This window comes from Saccoglossus kowalevskii, chromosome 12 (genome assembly GCF_978046115.1).
Source record: "Saccoglossus kowalevskii chromosome 12, keSacKowa6.1, whole genome shotgun sequence".
In the NCBI taxonomy this organism is placed as follows: domain Eukaryota; kingdom Metazoa; phylum Hemichordata; class Enteropneusta; family Harrimaniidae; genus Saccoglossus; species Saccoglossus kowalevskii.
The window spans coordinates 3067599-3087979 of NC_140652.1; the positions used below are offsets into that span (position 1 = coordinate 3067599).

General features: G+C 34.6%; 1 protein-coding gene and 1 long non-coding RNA gene across 2 annotated transcripts in view; both read right to left on the bottom strand.

Moving 5' to 3' along the window:
- Positions 1–1899: 1899 nt before the first annotated feature.
- On the bottom strand, positions 1900–2382 carry LOC146735425 (uncharacterized). The gene is made up of 2 exons (XR_014931064.1): positions 2289–2382; positions 1900–1951 (listed from the first exon to the last, which is right to left on the bottom strand). It is a non-coding gene; the product is annotated as an uncharacterized LOC146735425 (long non-coding RNA).
- A 4306-nt stretch (positions 2383–6688) lies between these two features.
- LOC102805116 (uncharacterized) overlaps positions 6689–20381 on the bottom strand; it is a 52907-nt gene continuing 39214 nt past the window's right edge. The window contains exons 5-8 of the mRNA XM_085506291.1: positions 9845–9888; positions 9023–9055; positions 7485–8168; positions 6689–6763 (exon numbers count right to left, since the gene is read on the bottom strand). Coding sequence (XP_085362417.1) covers positions 6689–6763; positions 7485–8168; positions 9023–9055; positions 9845–9888 — 836 coding nt within the window. The remainder of the gene's footprint in view (positions 6764–7484; positions 8169–9022; positions 9056–9844; positions 9889–20381) is intronic.

Sequence of the window (20381 nt, forward strand, 5' to 3'; positions counted from 1 at the left end):
AATCACCATGGCAACGAATTCATGTAGATTATGCAAGACCATTTCAAGGACAAATGTACCTGATAATCACTGATGCACACTCAAAGTGGCCAGAAGTTATACCGACTACAACAACCAAAACAATAGAACTACTACATACTCTATTCACACAAGAAGTTATTCCAGAAATTCTAGTAAGTGATAATCGCCCACAATTCATATCAGAAGTTTTCAAACTCTTCATGAAGTATAACGGAATAAACCATATCACTTCCGCGTCATATCATCCATCAACCAATGGATTTGTAGAAAGATCCGTCAAATCGTTCAAAAATGCACTAAAATCCAGGGAGGGAGAGCCAGGATCAATCAAAAAGAAACTAGCTAATTACCTACTGGCATATCGCAATACACCTCATGCAACAACAGGTCAGACACAAGCATTATTGCTGAAGAAGAGACATCTACATGTAAGCACCCGACTGGATTTACTGAAACCAGATATTCGTAGAGATGTCACTCAGCAACAGTTCAAGCAATCTGCTACAAGATATACTTCACGTGATCGTCAACTCGACATACGTGACTAAGTTTCAGTATGCAACTACCGTCAACAAGAGACAAAATGGTTACCAGGAATAATAACAGATAAAACCGGACCCGTTTCTTACAAAGTAGAAATCGCACCAAGCGTCATATGTCGACGCCACATTGACCAACTTCAACGGTCAAATGTACCTTTACAAAGTAATTCTGATGATTTCATCACATCTGATCCAATGATTGTGCCTACAGTAACACCTCCACCTGTATCAATTGACAATATAACACCAACATTGGATAATAGCAGCATGCATGATATAGTACAACAATCAACTCCACCAGCACCAAAGGAGAAGATCAACCCAACCACTACACCAGAGTCTGGATGACACTGTCCTGTCAGACAGCGAAGAGCTCCACATAGATTAGATTTATAGTTTAAAAAAATAAATTAAAAAATATGATTGTACTGTGTTCAGGGCAGAATAAACCCTAGACAATCATAAGAAGTTCAGAACAGTCTACTTCTGTCTTCTTTTTCAAATTAATTTATACGGAAATGATTGATAAGTACATGCATGATTGTTTTTTATTCAATATTATTCATTGAGTTTATTGTTATTATTTGACATTATATACATCAAGTTGTTATCGTTATTATTCGATATTATATACATTGATTCTCGTTTTTCATTGCTCATATATACTTGACTTTCATATCTCCAAATTGATATTATCTGAGACTGACATTAGAATTAGTGAAAAGGAATGTAGTGTATTAACTTTGTATGACCTAAATATGACATCATCACATTAGCATATCAATCACGTGTAATTCTATATATGGAGATGTTCATTTGAATAAATAGTGTTCCTGTTCTAATGGCCGACTGGTGTTTGTTTACTCTATGCTAGTCCTCAATGTACGGACATAGACAGCACATAATGTCTAATGTATGTACCAAGTTTGAACAAAATCCATTCATAAACGACCAAGATCCGGTTCTGAAATGCCAGAAATACTTAATTTTTCAGCACAAAAATCTCCGTCATTCAGCCATCTTGAATAAATCTTGAAACAAATTGATGTGCATATGTATAATGTTATGTACAATCTATGTGTACAGTTGGAATGTTATCGGTCCAGGCATGTTCAAGATAGAGGGTTGGACACACACACGAATGGAAACAGACACACACACTCAGGTCAATCTATAAGTCCACGTTTTTAGACAGCATCCGAACTGGGACTTTAATAATGTTGCTTACTTCATGATGAATGTTAAGAGCTATATTAACAGGTGGTAATTTATCGAAATGTTCTTTTTAACATTTTAGCATTTCTCAATTTCAATTTACTTGCCATATTTCAACATATTTTTCTGCTGTTTTCCCAGCAACAATGAAATTAAACATTCAATGATCTGATCTGTAGGAAAAGGAAAAGAAAAAGAAAAAACATTTAGAGTGACATTCAGAGTATATCAAAAATAATTCTCAAAATTTTCTGAATTTCAAAAAAAACAATTAGTCATGTGATCAAAGTGATCAGACAGAAATTGGGACTAAATACAAAACATTTTATTTGTATCTTAAAACAATTTAACATTCAGAAAAAATTGAACTTTATGGAGATTCTAAACTGCTTGATAGCTAGCATAGTTTTTGATAAGTTACAATCACAAGAAACTATGTGGATACCAGATTCAATAATGATTTACAGATGGTAAGCATACTTTGTACATCAAAATATTTTGCATGCTTACTCTCATTTGTGTTTAGAACCCATATCTGTCAGGTGGACGGCGCGTACGAAGAGGATATCGTCTGGGTCGATGGGCTGGATCAGCTGGATCTGGTTGTGGCAGCAGGACTGGCTGTAAATTGAATAAAAATATTATATAAATTTCAGCAGTCAAAAGTTGCATGCAATTTGCTGTTCATCATTTCATAAAACTAAATAATACAGCTTGCTAATAATAGATCAACATATACTATGAAGGAGGCGGCCAATTTTTGAAATTCTGAAATGTGTACGACTATATATATCAAGCTACGTAAATATAACAATTTTAAATCTGAATACTCTTTGGAACCATATTTGGAATATGTAAATAATGTCAAACACAGAGTTGCCATCACTAAATTCAGAATTTCTGCACATAAACTAGCAAATAATATACTGACACATAAACTACCAATAGAAAAATTAAGGTATTTACAAGTACCACCAACGAAAAGGTTATGCATGCTATGTGATGATCTAGCTGTTGGCAATGAGATGCATGCTTTCTTAGATTGCAGGAACCCAGAGATGGAATCTGCTAGGTGCAAATTTATGAGAGCAATCTCAATGCACAAAGAATTTCAAAGTTTGCCTAAGCAGATCATGTTTAAGAAACTGATTAGTTCAAAAGATAGTTTCATTGCCAGCAATCTAGGAGTCTATATACATAAAATTTATGCTAATTTTTAATTTTTAATTTTTATTTTATTATTGTTGTATTTGTGCGTTACTATGTTGGTTTTTGGCCATAAGTTATGTAATTTCTTACATTATTCTGAGTCAAATAAAATATTCTATTCTATTCTATTCTATCATATTGATTCAATATGAATATCAGAATAAAACAAGTACAATGTATTGACTGGCTTTATTCAGGTATGTCCATTTCTACCATGGGAATTTGAGTCATCTACAAAATCAGTCTATAGACTTATTTTTTGGGGAGATTCAATCAAAATCGAAATAAACACATGATATTGCCCTCATGGCCAGACAATAATTTTTTTTATCACATCATATACTGACACTTTTTTTACTTTTATTTTGGCAATCCATGAAGACTTTCAGCACGTGATGTTTTACAAAGTCAGTCAAAATGAGTCTACAATGATGTATTCAAAAGAAAGCTTGATATTTGCACCATGTCAATTCTTGTGAATACTTTTTAAAAGATATTATTAATATACACATTCTATGTTGAAGAAATTTGAGGACCAAAATGGCCACCAGTCAGCCATATTTGATCAAATGTGAAGAAAATTCATGTGCACTTGTATAAAGCCTGACATGGTCTTTTTATTAAAGTTTGAATGTGATTGGTCAAAGCATGTCTGAAAAAATCGCACTAAAAAGGTAACGCATTCTGCACAATTAATCTACTTGGGACACTGTCAAATCTGACAACTTTCGGTAATGATATTTTGAGGTTCTTTTATATCAAACACTGAATGAAAATGAAATACAAATTGATTGTCAGGTGTGACAGGATTACTATTATATCCAAATAGATCTCAATCTCAAGTAGACCAAATATTAGATACTAAATTAGCACAATTGTACTAGACTTATAATTGAAAGTGAAAGCAATAGACGAAGTCTGTATGACAACCTGGCCAACTTTGAAGCTGAGATGCATTCACCTCACTATTATTTGAAATAAACTTTTATTGTGTTGACCACTGTATTGACAGCTTTAGCATCCAGACATGTGATTTATAGTAAATTCAGCAAGAGTAACCCAAGGCCAAGCTCTATAGATAACATGCATGTAAATAGAAGTATAGAAATCTTAATATATACCCTAAGAGTTTGACAAATTATGCGAAGTGAGACAACTCATTCATAGCATTTTCAAAATGCTATATTCAATAATAAGGCAATGGTTTTCTGGAAACAGACTGAAAATATGCTACTACAGTTCAGCATTGAGTAGAGTGTCAGGTCATTTTGATCAGCAGCAACACACAAATCATACTCGCACATGAACTCTACTCCTACAATTCACACGCTTCAATGTTTTATGCTTACGTCAGTTCTATTTTTAGTAAATCATTAAACTACTTACTGTACCCACTCACCAGACATTACTGCTACATATTAATAATTTTGATGTGTTAATGCAAGAAATATTTTCATCAGTGGTACAATGCTAAATATGGTACACATTAAACTTACTGCAGTGATGTCTATTCCCAACTCCCGCTGCCACCTTCGTTGGTCTAACAGGATACGACGTGCAATACATTGTTCAGCTGTGCGACCATGATATTTTGGGCAACCACTGAAGGATCTGTGGTGTGCGTATTTCCCAGTAGCATGTCCTATAGAAATAAAATACCATTTTTATCAGTTTAGGAATTGAATGGGACATTACAATACACACATTATTATATCAACTGGTTGCTTGGTTATTTTTTTTTTTTTTGATAAATAGTTATTGATGAATTGTATTTTCATCTATTTTGTTTCCTAATATAGAATGATTTAAAATTATAAATAATTTCTGTCTGTCAATGACCTATTCACATTAGTTTACTAGCATGGCAGGGCTGTGGACTAGACTAGTTCAGTAGAACTATTTTCACAGTCCTCATCAGATTTTTTTTTATTTTATTTTTATCAATTTAACTACTTGTATTTTCATTTGTTTTCTGATGAAATAAACATACACTTTACATAACTTACTTGTCAACAATGAAGCACATTACATACAATAACAGTAAATTAGAGGAAGAAACTGATACTTTCTGACCATATGAACCATATAAGCAATGCACTCATAACAAGTTTAAACAAAATTTTGAATTTGAACCATATTTAGAACAAATCAAAAATGTGCTACACAGATTGAGCTTCACTAAATTACGCATTTCTTCTCACGTGTTGCCAATTGAAAAACTTAGATATAATAAAACACCTCCAGAGCAAAGGTTTTGTTTTCTATGTAATGAACAGGCTATTGGGGATGAATTCCATGTTTTACTCAATTGTAAAAATAGTCAGATTGTACAAGCTCATACTAAATTTGAAGCTAAATTACCAATTTATGATGACAACATTTGTAAGTTATCAAATCTTGAGAAATTTAAGTACTTGCGAGGAACTAAAAATTTATTGATTTTATTTCTAAGCTTTAGTTTAGTCTAATTTTGTTTGTTTTCTTCATTCATACTAAATTTTGTGTCAAATATAATATCTGTCTATGATGAGAATTCTTGCCACAAGATTATACATCTTAAATATTTTGTTTATAGTAATATATCGCGAATATAAACATGTCAGGAATATGATTATGATGATTGTTTAACATTAAAATGATCAAACGAGTACTTGTCCATATTGAGAGACATTGCTCTGGAAAAGCATCAATTAAAACAAAATCAGTCATTTTGAATACATGTATATGTCTATAACATGATGTATAATGAATATATTAAATTTGAACATAAACAGTCAATGCATGTCAGAGATATGGCTTTAGAAGCCCATTCATTAAAACAAAATGGCCGCCAGTCAGCCATTTTGAATCAGATCTGAAAAATAAGATGACGTGCATCAGGAACCCGTAATGTCTAATGTATGTAAGTTTGAACAAAATCCATCCATAAATGCTTGATATTTGATGATTCTTTAGCACAAAAATGGCCACCATTCGACCATTTTTAATAGGATCGTCAACTATATATCTGAATATCTATGACATGATGAATAATGAATATTTAAAATTTGAACATAATAAGTCAAAGCAAGTCAGATGTATGGCACTAGAACCACAGTCGGCCATTTTGAATCTTATCTGAAAAACAAAATGATGTGCATCAAGGTCCTATAATGTCCAATGTATATACCAAGTTTGAACAAAATCCATCTGTAAACAGCCGGTAGATGCTTGATTTTGATGATTTTTCAGTACAAAAATGGCTGCCATTTGGCCATCTTGAATCAGATCATGAAACAAATTGATGTGCATATGAATAATATGTATATTGTATGTGTGAAATTTGAATGTAATTGGTCCAGGTATGTCTAAGATACAGGTGTGGACGCACGGACATACAGACGTACAGACAGACAGACATACGTATGTACAAACAGACAGACATACGTATGTACAGACAGACATACGCATGTACAGACAGACAGACAGACAGACAGACAGACAGACAGACAGACAGACAAGTTGAATTTGTACATTAACTACACTATTAACTAACACTACCTATTAATATGTACACTAACTATTAATATAACATATTCTGAATAACACTCTTTCCTTGTACAGTCTAGATGTGCAGACAGACAAATGTGGGATAAAAATATTAAACTGATCATTGGATAGCATGAACAAAGGTCATACAAGATGTACAATTCAATTGATGTTCAGACAAAATAGTTTTTCATATTCTTACCCAGGCTATCACATGTTGGATCAGGGCATCTTCCTCTGGGCACATGCTACAAAAGAGATCAAAGCAATATTTAATGTATTGTATTAACTGTTGAAGTATGACACAGTACCAGGTAATCAATGTTACTGTATTATGAGGTTAGCACTTGAAATTATTTATTTCTAGAAGCCAGTGTATTTCAACAAACTGAAGACAAGTGGATAATACAGTTGATATGATGCCACAGATATCAACCAATTCAGTAAGAAATATCAAGTGGTAAACTTTGTATGATTCATATGCTAATTTATGCTAATTAGGCATGACATAACATCAGTGGGGTAATAAAATAAAACTGCTTGTAAAATGGAATAATATTTGCTAAATTACAACACTAAACTTTTATGTTCACCTTATAAACTGAATATCATTTCAGAATACTTGGCTTCAATAATGGCCTTGACTGTCTAGTTATGTGCAGTTGGTATAACAGTTGAGAAATTATCAAACTCTTGTCACCTCTCACAAAAATGAACCTGTAAACGTATACAGCTAAACAAAATTTCCCACTGATTTGTTCAGCTAATATGCAAATACTAATCTTGAATAAGTAATCGTGGGATTTCTGAGTTTAATTTCATGGGCCCAATTAATAGGTAAAAATGTTGGTTCCTTTATTTTATATGAGGTAGTAGTTTTAGTGTTGTGAAAATGCATTTCCTAAAACAGTAAGTAGGATAGTGACTTTTCTTAATTGACTAGTTCAAAATATATTAAACTCTTATTACCTGAGGTTGTGGCATTGGTTGTGTTTCATTGACTGACACTGGCTCTTCATCAGGTAGATTACGGTTCAGTGCTGTAGACTGGTGAGTTGGTGATGATGGTTGGTGCATAAATGGCAATGGTATGGGTAAGTTGATATGCAAGGTGTTGTTGGTGGGTGAGATGTTAATACTTGGTGTATCATTGGAGTTGACTGGAATCGGGATGACTGGGATTGGCTCGGTTCGAGGTGGAGTTGCAGGCACATTGTCATTATTGACGAATGGCTTATTGGCATTAAATGGCAAGTTGGTAGCAGCAGATTGTTGGACTCCGTCAACACATTGTGCATTTCTGAAAACAGGTGGTGAGTTTGAGACAGATGATGGTGAGTCAAGGTCATCGCTGGAATCTATGTAATGAGGGACAAAGGGAGGATGTGATCGATGGTTAGCAACTGGATCACTGACATGAGACGAACCAGCAACAGGGTTTAATGGCAATGGAGTAGAGCCGGAACGTGATGGTGATGATGAGTTTAAAAGTTGCTCCTGCATGTCTGAGTTGTCTGGCTGTCGTTCCTGCTCCATCGGTTCTGTCGCTGAAGTTGATGGTCTTCTTGGTGTTGGATTGTTTGTTACTACTGGTGTCAAATTTTCTGCTAGTCTTGGATCTGCTGTTCTATTTACAGGGGGGTATTGCTGCTCCTATTTATTCAAATGAAAATGCATTTAATTAATTCCAATAATTATCAAAAATATATGCAGTAAAAATCAATCAAATAGTTGAAAGAAATCAAGAAATCAAGAAAGAAAGAAATCAAGAAAGAAAGAAATCAAGAAATCAAGAAATCAAGAAAGAAATCAAGAAATCAAGAAATCAAGAAATCAAGAAATCAAGAAAGAAATCAAGAAATCAAGAAATCAAGAAATCAAGAAATCAAGAAATCAAGAAATCAAGAAAGAAAGAAAGAAAGAAAGAAAGAAAGAAAGAAAGAAAGAAAGAAAGAAAGAAAGAAAGAAAGAAAGAAAGAAAGAAAGAAAGAAAGAAAGAAAGAAAGAAAGAAAGAAAGAAAGAAAGAAAGAAAGAAAGAAAGAAAGAAAGAAAGAAAGAAAGAAAGAAAGAAAGAAAGAAAGAAAGAAATCAAGAAAGAAATCAAGAAAGAAATCAAGAAAGAAATCAAGAAAGAAATCAAGAAAGAAATCAAGAAATCAAGAAATCAAGAAATCAAGAAATCAAGAAATCAAGAAAGAAAGAAATCAAGAAAGAAAGAAATCAAGAAAGAAAGAAAGAAAGAAAGAAATCAAGAAAGAAATCAAGAAATCAAGAAATCAAGAAATCAAGAAATCAAGAAATCAAGAAATCAAGAAAGAAAGAAATCAAGAAATCAAGAAAGAAAGAAATCAAGAAATCAAGAAATCAAGAAATCAAGAAATCAAGAAATCAAGAAATCAAGAAAGAAAGAAAGAAAGAAAGAAAGAAAGAAAGAAAGAAAGAAAGAAAGAAAAGTAGAACTTTTGCTGCACAAAGGAGCCAAGGATGTATAATGTAAAGCACCAACCTCGTTGGGTGTTTCTCGTGGATTTGTTCTTTGCTGAAAGATAGAAGATAATTTAAATGTCAGTAATTGGTTTATTACAGTGTGTGATACTATGATACTATATAAAGTAACTGAATCTAGTCTTCAAAAGTAGTGATCCGAGTGGTAAATAAATACATGATCAATTAATATTTTGGTAATATATTGTGTCCAACGTCATTATTATGGGCCAAAAACATTTTTTTAGAAAATTTTGTACCAAATGTGGATTTTATTTATCATTGTAAACTATCATAGAGGATACACTTTCAACATACTCTTAGGGCAAGATTTAACAATTTTGCCTAAGAGTTAAATTCTTCAATAGTTTTGGAAATGACCATATAATTTATGAGCCAACATTTTCCAGTTTTTTAGATATTTTTCTCCTAATTTTAAGAAGGATAGTGAATAACTGCTAATAACATGCTCACAAAAGACAAGTTTATTCCAAAATGTTGGATGATTGCCCCAATGCATCATGGGAAATATAATTTTTATACACATACAAATGTTGGACAGGCAATTCAAATTATATTTCCCATGATGCATTAGAGCAATCCTGGCAGGTTAATGGTATAGCCATGAGATATATAGATCATGTGGAATGATATAAGGTAACTAATAAGCATACAACTGCTAAATTACCTCATTATTTTAAGTAAAGTAAGCAATTCACAGTTATCAAATAGGGCCAGTTTGTGGCAGACTATATTGGTTTCTGTAAATGTGAAAATATCCTTCAAACAGCCACTATGAAATATATATAAAATATTCACAACATCAAATCTGTATAACACTTACTTTTTTGTTTTGTTTGTTTTTTTCCTCATCATTCTTTCTCTTCTCTGGAAATGAAGGAGAACAAAAAATTCTAAATCATCGTAAGATGGAACATTGTTCACTACATACCATGGTGTATGTGTACCACGTGGAACATTGTTCACTGCATACCATGGTGTATGTGTACCAAGTTTGAACATTGTTCACTGTATACCATGGTGTATGTGTACCAAGTTGGAACATTGTTCACTGTATACCATGGTGTATGTGTACCAAGTTTGAACATTGTTCACTGTATACCATGGTGTATGTATACCAGGTGGAACATTGTTCACTGTATATCATGGTGTATGTGTACCAAGTTTGAACATTATTCACTGCATACCATGGTGTATGTGTACCAAGTTGGAACATTGTTCACTGTATACCATGGTGTATGTGTACCAAGTTGGAACATTGTTCACTGTATACCATGGTGTATGTATACCAAGTTGGTACATTGTTCACTGTATACCATGGTGTATGTGTACCAGGTGAAACATTGTTCACTGTATATTATGGTGTATGTGTACCAAGTTTAAACATTGTTCACTGTATACCATGGTGTATGTGTACCAGGTGGAACATTGTTCACTGTATACCATGGTGTATGTATACCAAGTTGGAACATTGTTCACTGTATACCATGGTGTATGTGTACAAGGTGAAACATTGTTCACTGTATACCATGGTGTATGTGTACCAGGTGGAACATTGTTCACTGTATATTATGGTGTATGTGTACCAAGTTGGAACATTGTTCACTGTATACCATGGTGCATGTATACCAAGTTGGAACATTGTTCACTGTATACCATGGTGTATGTGTACCAAGTTGGAACATTGTTCACTGTATACCGTGGTGTATGTGTACAAGGAGAAACATTGTTCACTGTATACCGTGGTGTATGTGTACCAAGTTGGAACATTGTTCACTGTATCCCATGGTGTATGTGTACCAAGTTGGAACATTGTTCACTGTATACCGTGGTGTATGTGTACAAGGTGAAACATTGTTCACTGTATACCGTGGTGTATGTGTACTAAGTTGGAGCATTGTTCACTGTATCCCATGGTGTATGTGTACCAAGTTGGAACATTGTTCACTGTATCCCATGGTATATGTGTACCAAGTTGTAACATTGTTCACTGTATACCGTGGTGTATGTGTACCAAGTTGGAACATTGTTCATTGTATACCGTGGTGTATGTGTACCAAGTTGGAACATTGTTCACTGTATCCCATGGTATATGTGTACCAAGTTGTAACATTGTTCACTGTATACCGTGGTGTATGTGTACAAAGTGAAACATTGTTCACTGTATACCATGGTGTATGTGTACCAAGTTGGAACATTGTTCACTGTATACCATGGTATATGTGTACCAAGTTGTAACATTGTTCACTGTATACCGTGGTGTATGTGCACCAAGTTTGAACATTGTTCACTGTATACCGTGGTGTATGTGTACCAAGTTTGAACATTGTTCACTGTATACCGTGGTGTATGTGTACCAAGTTTGAACATTGTTCACTGTATACCGTGGTGTATGTGTACCAAGTTGTAACATTGTTCACTGTATACCATGGTGTATGTGTACCAAGTTGGAGCATTGTTCACTGCATACCATTGTGTATGTGTACCAAGTTGGAACATTGTTCACTGTATCCCATGGTATATGTGTACCAAGTTGGAACATTGTTCACTGTATACCATGGTGTATGTGTACCAAGTTGGAACATTGTTCACTGTATACCGTGGTGTATGTGTACCAAGTTGTAACATTGTTCACTGTATACCATGGTGTATGTGTACCAAGTTGGAGCATTGTTCACTGTATACCATGGTGTATGTGTACCAAGTTGGAACATTGTTCACTGTATCCCATGGTATATGTGTACCAAGTTGGAACATTGTTCACTGTATACCGTGGTGTATGTGTACCAAGTTGTAACATTGTTCACTGTATACCATGGTGTATGTGTACCAAGTTGGAGCATTGTTCACTGCATACCATTGTGTATGTGTACCAAGTTGGAGCATTGTTCACTGCATACCATTGTGTATGTGTACCAAGTTGGAACATTGTTCACAGTATACTATGGTGTATGTGTACAAGGTGAAACATTGTTCACTGTATACCATGGTGTATGTATACCAGGTTAAACATTGTTCACTGTATACCATGGTGTATGCATACCAAGTTGGAACATTGCTCACTGTATACCATGGTGTATGTGTACAAGGTTGAACATTGTTCACTGTATACCATGGTGTATGTATACCAAGTTTGAACATTGTTCACTGTATACCATGGTGTATGTATACCAAGTTGGAACATTGTTCACTGTATACCATGGTGTATGTATACCAAGTTGGAACATTGTTCACTGTATACCATGGTGTATGTGTACCAAGTTGGAACATTGTTCACTGTATACCATGGTGTATGTATACCAAGTTGGAACATTGTTCACTGTATACCATGGTGTATGTATACCAAGTTGGAACATTGTTCACTGTATACCATGGTGTATGTATACCAAGTTGGAACATTGTTCACTGTATACCATGGTGTATGTGTACCAAGTTGGAACATTGTTCACTGTATACCATGGTGTATGTATACCAAGTTGGAACATTGTTCACTGTATACCACGGTGTATGTATACCAAGTTGGAACATTGTTCACTGTATACCATGGTGTATGTATACCAAGTTGGAACATTGTTCACTGTATACCATGGTGTATGTATACCAAGTTTGAACATTAGAGACAAAACTGACCCAGATAATTATAGAGGAATAGCTGTACCTAGTTGTGTAGGTAAAACTTTCTGTAGTATAATTAACACTAGAATTAGTCAATATACTGAAGATAATAACATTATAAATAATAACCAGGCAGGATTTCGTAGGGGATATCGTACTACAGATCAGATATTTGTATTGAAAACTATTGTCAACAAATACTTGAAATCAAAGGGAAAATTGTATTCATGTTTCATAGACTTTCGAAAAGCATTTGTTAAAATCTGGAGACAGGGGCTTTTCTATAAATTACTTAATAATGGTATAAATGGGAAAATCTATAACATCATTAAAAATATGTATCTAAATACAAAATCATGCATTTGTTTCAAAAATAAAATTACACCCATATTTGAAACGACCAAGGGTTTTAGGCAGGGTTGTGTCACTAGCCCAATGCTTTTTAATTTGTTTGTTAATGACTTAAATAATTCACTAGAAGATGAATCTTTAGATCCAGTAACATTGAATAACTGTAAAATAAGTTCCCTACTCTATGAAGATGATCTAGTGTTAATATCTGAAACAAAAAATGGTCTACAAAATGCACTAAATAGTTTAGAGGTTTATTGTCATAAATGGAAACTCCAGGTAAATCTGACAAAAACAAAAGTTTTTATTTTCAGACGAGGAACACTAAAAAATACAGAAAAATTCTATTATAATGAACAAAATATTACCTGTGTAGATATGTACAACTACCTGGGTATAAATTTAAAGTCAAATGGCTGCTACACTGAAGCCTAACAAAATTTAGCAGATAAAGCAGCCAGAGCAATGTATGCATTGAAACAGTTCCTACCATCAGAAACAAATTGTAGAACTTTCATCCATCTTTTTAAAAGATGTATTCAACCAATATTATTGTACAGGTCTGAAATCTGGGGTCATGAAATTCAAGATTACAACAAATGGGACAAAACAATAACAGAAAAAACACAATTGAATTTTTACAAACAACTACTAGGACTGAACAAATTTGTGACAAACATTGCATGCAGAGCAGAAGTAGGAGAATTCCCATTCTTAGTAGACATTAGGATCAATTTAATAAAATACTGGACTCGTATCAGTAAATTACCAGACAATAATATCACAAAACAAGCATACCTTGAACAAAAGAAATCCAATTTACAATGGTATTCTTCAATACAAAAAATTATGAACAAGATGAATTTTTCACGAGAACAGAATGATTGGTTAACAAAACATATACAGCAAATTGGCAAAGTTGTCAAACAAAAATGGGTAAATTTCTGGAGAAAAAATATAACCGAAAAAACAAAACTGAGAACTTATGAAAAATTCAAAGACTCTTATAATTTTGAAAAATACTTGGATGTGTTGAATTTGAAGCAAAGAATTTCAATGACAAAATTTCGAACTAGTAATCACAATTTAGCAATAGAAAAAGGGAGGCATATGCAACCAAAAATACCGACTGAAAATAGAATTTGCAAACAATGTACACAGAATAAAATAGAAGATGAACTGCACTTTGTCATGATATGTCCACAATATAAAGTAATACGCCAACAAATCATTCAAGACATTACATTTCCAGAAGAAACACAGGATGATCTCCAGAAATTTAATTTCTTGATGACTTCAAAAGATGATGTAATAATAAAAAAGATTGGCAATTATATTCATAACACATTTCAATCAAGAAATGAAAATGCCATTTGATATGTAACACTTGCTTTATTCTATTAACAACTAACTTTCTTTTTGTAGTAGTAGTTATCACAACTAATCTTTATTGCTATTAACTGATAGAAACATTGTATTTCTAAGGATGCAATAAAGTTATTATTTATTATTATTATTATTATTATTATTATTGTTCACTGTATACCAAGGTGTATGTATACCAAGTTGGAACATTGTTCACTGTATACCATGGTGTATGTATACCAAGTTGGAACATTGTTCACTGTATACCATGGTGTATGTATACCAAGTTGGTACATTGTTCACTGTATACCATGGTGTATGTGTACCAGGTGAAACATTGTTCACTGTATATTATGGTGTATGTGTACCAAGTTTAAACATTGTTCACTGTATACCATGGTGTATGTGTACCAGGTGGAACATTGTTCACTGTATACCATGGTGTATGTATACCAAGTTGGAACATTGTTCACTGTATACCATGGTGTATGTGTACAAGGTGAAACATTGTTCACTGTATACCATGGTGTATGTGTACCAGGTGGAACATTGTTCACTGTATATTATGGTGTATGTGTACCAGGTGGAACATTGTTCACTGTATACCATGGTGTATGTGTACCAAGTTTGAACATTGTTCACTGTATACCATGGTGTATGTGTACCAGGTGGAACATTGTTCACTGTATACCATGGTGTATGTGTACCAAGTTGGAACATTGTTCACTGTATACCATGGTATATGTGTACCAAGTTGGAACATTGTTCACTGTATACCATGGTATATGTGTACCAAGTTGGAACATTGTTCACTGTATACCATGGTATATGTGTACCAAGTTGGAACATTGTTCACTGTATACCATGGTGTATGTGCACCAAGTTTGAACATTGTTCACTGTATACCATATGGTGCATGTATACCAGGTGGAACATTGTTCACTGTATACCATATGGTGCATGTATACCAAGTTGGAACATTGTTCACTGTATACCATGGTGTATGTGCACCAAGTTTGAACATTGTTCACTGTATACCATATGGTGCATGTATACCAGGTGGAACATTGTTCACTGTATACCATATGGTGCATGTATACCAGGTTGGAACATTGTTCACTGTATACCATGGCGTATGTGTACCAAGTTGGAACATTGTTCACTGTATACCATGGCGTATGTATACCAAGTTGGAACATTGTTCACTGTATACCATGGCGTATGTATACCAAGTTGGAACATTGTTCACTGTATACCATGGTGTATGTATACCAAGTTGGAACATTGTTCACTGTATACCATGGTGTATGTATACCAAATGGAACATTGTTCACTGTATACCATGGTGTATGTATACCAAATGGAACATTGTTCACTGTATACCATGGTGTATGTATACCAAATGGAACATTGTTCACTGTATACCATGGTGTATGTATACCAAACGGAACATTGTTCACTGTATACCATGGTGTATGTATACCAAATGGAACATTGTTCACTGTATACCATGGTGTATGTATACCAAATGGAACATTGTTCACTGTATACCATGGTGTATGTATACCAAATGGAACATTGTTCACTGTATACCATGGTGTATGTATACCAAATGGAACATTGTTCACTGTATACCATGGTGTATGTATACCAAATGGAACATTGTTCACTGTATACCATGGTGTATGTATACCAAATGGAACATTGTTCACTGTATACCATGGTGTATGTATACCAAATGGAACATTGTTCACTGTATACCATGGTGTATGTATAGCAAATGGAACATTGTTCACTGTATACCATGGTGTATGTGTACAAGGTGAAACATTGTTCACTGTATACCATGGTGTATGTGTACCAAGTTGGAGCATTGTTCACTGTATCCCATGGTGTATGTGTACCAAGTTGGAGCATTGTTCACTGCATACCATTGTGTATGTGTACCAAGTTGGAACATTGTTCACTGTATACCATGGTATATGTGTACCAAGTTGGAACATTGTTCACTGTATACCATGGTGTATGTGTACCAAGTTGGAACATTGTTCACTGTATACCATGGTGTATGTGTACCAAGTTGGAACATTGTTCACTGTATACCATGGTGTATGTGTACCAAGTTGGAACATTGTTCACTGTATACCATGGTGTATGTGTACCAAGTTGGAACATTGTTCACTGTATACCATGGTGTATGTGTACCAAGTTGGAACATTGTTCACTGTATACCGTGGTGTATGTGTACAAAGTGAAACATTGTTCACTGTATACCATGGTGTATGTGTACCAAGTTGGAGCATTGTTCACTGCATACCATTGTGTATGTGTACCAAGTTGGAGCATTGTTCACTGCATACCATTGTGTATGTGTACCAAGTTGGAACATTGTTCACAGTATACTATGGTGTATGTGTACAAGGTGAAACATTGTTCACTGTATACCATGGTGTATGTATACCAGGTTGAACATTGTTCACTGTATACCATGGTGTATGCATACCAAGTTGGAACATTGCTCACTGTATACCATGGTGTATGTGTACAAGGTTGAACATTGTTCACTGTATACCATGGTGTATGTATACCAAGTTTGAACATTGTTCACTGTATACCATGGTGTATGTGTACCAAGTTTGAACATTGTTCACTGTATACCATGGTGTATGTGTACCAGGTGGAACATTGTTCACTGTATACCATGGTGTATGTGTACCAAGTTTGAACATTGTTCACTGTATACCATGGTGTATGTGTACCAGGTGGAACATTGTTCACTGTATACCATGGTATATGTGTACCAAGTTGGAACATTGTTCACTGTATACCATGATATATGTGTACCAAGTTGGAACATTGTTCACTGTATACCATGGTGTATGTGTACCAAGTTGGAACATTGTTCACTGTATACCATGGTGTATGTGTACCAAGTTGGAACATTGTTCACTGTATACCATGGTGTATGTGTACCAAGTTGGAACATTGTTCACTGTATACCATGGTGTATGTGCACCAAGTTTGAACATTGTTCACTGTATACCATGGTGTATGTGTACCAGGTGGAACATTGTTCACTGTATACCATGGTGTATGTGTACCAAGTTTGAACATTGTTCACTGTATACCATGGTGTATGTGTACCAGGTGGAACATTGTTCACTGTATACCATGGTATATGTGTACCAAGTTGGAACATTGTTCACTGTATACCATGGTATATGTGTACCAAGTTGGAACATTGTTCACTGTATATCATGGTGTATGTGCACCAAGTTTGAACATTGTTCACTGTATACCATATGGTGCATGTATACAAGGTTGAACATTGTTCACTGTATACCATGGTGTATGTATACCAAGTTTGAACATTGTTCACTGTATACCATGGTGTATGTGTACCAAGTTTGAACATTGTTCACTGTATACCATGGTGTATGTGTACCAAGTTTGAACATTGTTCACTGTATACCATGGTGTATGTGTACCAAGTTTGAACATTGTTCACTGTATACCATGGTGTATGTGTACCAGGTGGAACATTGTTCACTGTATACCATTGTGTATGTGTACCAAGTTTGAACATTGTTCACTGTATACCATGGTGTATGTGTACCAGGTGGAACATTGTTCACTCTATACCATGGTATATGTGTACCAAGTTGGAACATTGTTCACTGTATACCATGGTGTATGTGTACAAAGTGAAACATTGTTCACTGTATACCATGGTGTATGTGTACCAAGTTGGAGCATTGTTCACTGCATACCATTGTGTATGTGTACCAAGTTGGAGCATTGTTCACTGCATACCATTGTGTATGTGTACCAAGTTGGAACATTGTTCACTGTATACCAAGTTGGAACATTGTTCACTGTATACCATGGTGTATGTATACCAAGTTGGAACATTGTTCACTGTATACCATGGTGTATGTGTACCAGGTGGAACATTGTTCACTGTATACCATGGTGTATGTGTACCAAGTTTGAACATTGTTCACTGTATACCATGGTGTATGTGTACCAGGTGGAACATTGTTCACTGTATACCATGGTATATGTGTACCAAGTTGGAACATTGTTCACTGTATACCATGGTATATGTGTACCAAGTTGGAACATTGTTCACTGTATATCATGGTGTATGTGCACCAAGTTTGAACATTGTTCACTGTATACCATATGGTGCATGTATACAAGGTTGAACATTGTTCACTGTATACCATGGTGTATGTATACCAAGTTTGAACATTGTTCACTGTATACCATGGTGTATGTGTACCAAGTTTGAACATTGTTCACTGTATACCATGGTGTATGTGTACCAAGTTTGAACATTGTTCACTGTATACCATGGTGTATGTGTACCAAGTTTGAACATTGTTCACTGTATACCATGGTGTATGTGTACCAGGTGGAACATTGTTCACTGTATACCATTGTGTATGTGTACCAAGTTTGAACATTGTTCACTGTATACCATGGTGTATGTGTACCAGGTGGAACATTGTTCACTCTATACCATGGTATATGTGTACCAAGTTGGAACATTGTTCACTGTATACCATGGTGTATGTGTACAAAGTGAAACATTGTTCACTGTATACCATGGTGTATGTGTACCAAGTTGGAGCATTGTTCACTGCATACCATTGTGTATGTGTACCAAGTTGGAGCATTGTTCACTGCATACCATTGTGTATGTGTACCAAGTTGGAACATTGTTCACTGTATACCATGGTATATGTGTACCAAGTTGGAACATTGTTCACTGTATACCATGGTGTATGTGTACCAAGTTGGAACATTGTTCACTGTATACCATGGTGTATGTATACCAAGTTGGAACATTGTTCACTGTATACCATGGTGTATGTATACCAAGTTGGAACATTGTTCACTGTATACCATGGTGTATGTGTACCAAGTTGGAACATTGTTCACTGTATACCATGGTGTATGTGTACCAAGTTGGAACATTGTTCACTGATTACCGTGGTGTATGTGTACAAAGTGAAACATTGTTCACTGTATACCATGGTGTATGTGTACCAAGTTGGAGCATTGTTCACTGCATACCATTGTGTATGTGTACCAAGTTGGAGCATTGTTCACTGCATACCATTGTGTATGTGTACCAAGTTGGAACATTGTTCACAGTATACTATGGTGTATGTGTACCAGGTTGAACATTGTTCACTGTATACCATGGTGTATGCATACCAAGTTGGAACATTGCTCACTGTATACCATGGTGTATGTGTACAAGGTTGAACATTGTTCACTGTATACCATGGTGTATGTATACCAAGTTTGAACATTGTTCACTGTATACCATGGTGTATGTGTACCAAGTTTGAACATTGTTCACTGTATACCATGGTGTATGTGTACCAGGTGGAACATTGTTCACTGTATACCATGGTGTATGTGTACCAAGTTTGAACATTGTTCACTGTATACCATGGTGTAATAATAATAATAATAATCTTTATTGAAACCGTATCCCGGAGTGGGATCTTAGTTGAAAATACAATAAAGTAATACAAAAAAGATAAAAAATAACACAAGACATTCAAAGACAATAGAAAATAAAAAATTAAATTAAATTATTTGGCGGTTGGTTGAGGCAACTGGCATTTTAAGATTTTTTCTTGTCGTAATTTGAAACAAGTGTGGATGAATTTTCCTAGTTCAATGATTGTTTTGTCATTTTTAATTTTTAGTATATTTGTAAGTTTTTCGTCATCCGTCCCCAAGTTGCTTATATTGTATTTAATATTCTTGATCATGATTTCTCGTTCCTTCTTGTATAAATCACAATTGAGAAGAAAATGTTTTTCGTTTTCAATTTCCTGTTTGTCACAAACTGGGCAAATTCGGTCCTCCGCTAAAATGTTATTATATCTGCCCCTTTCGATTTGAAGGGTATGAGCACTTATTCTGAGTTTTGTCATAGCTGCTCTATGATTTGGATTTTTGATTGTGGTGAGATATTTTTCATATGCAAATTCTGTTTTAATTTT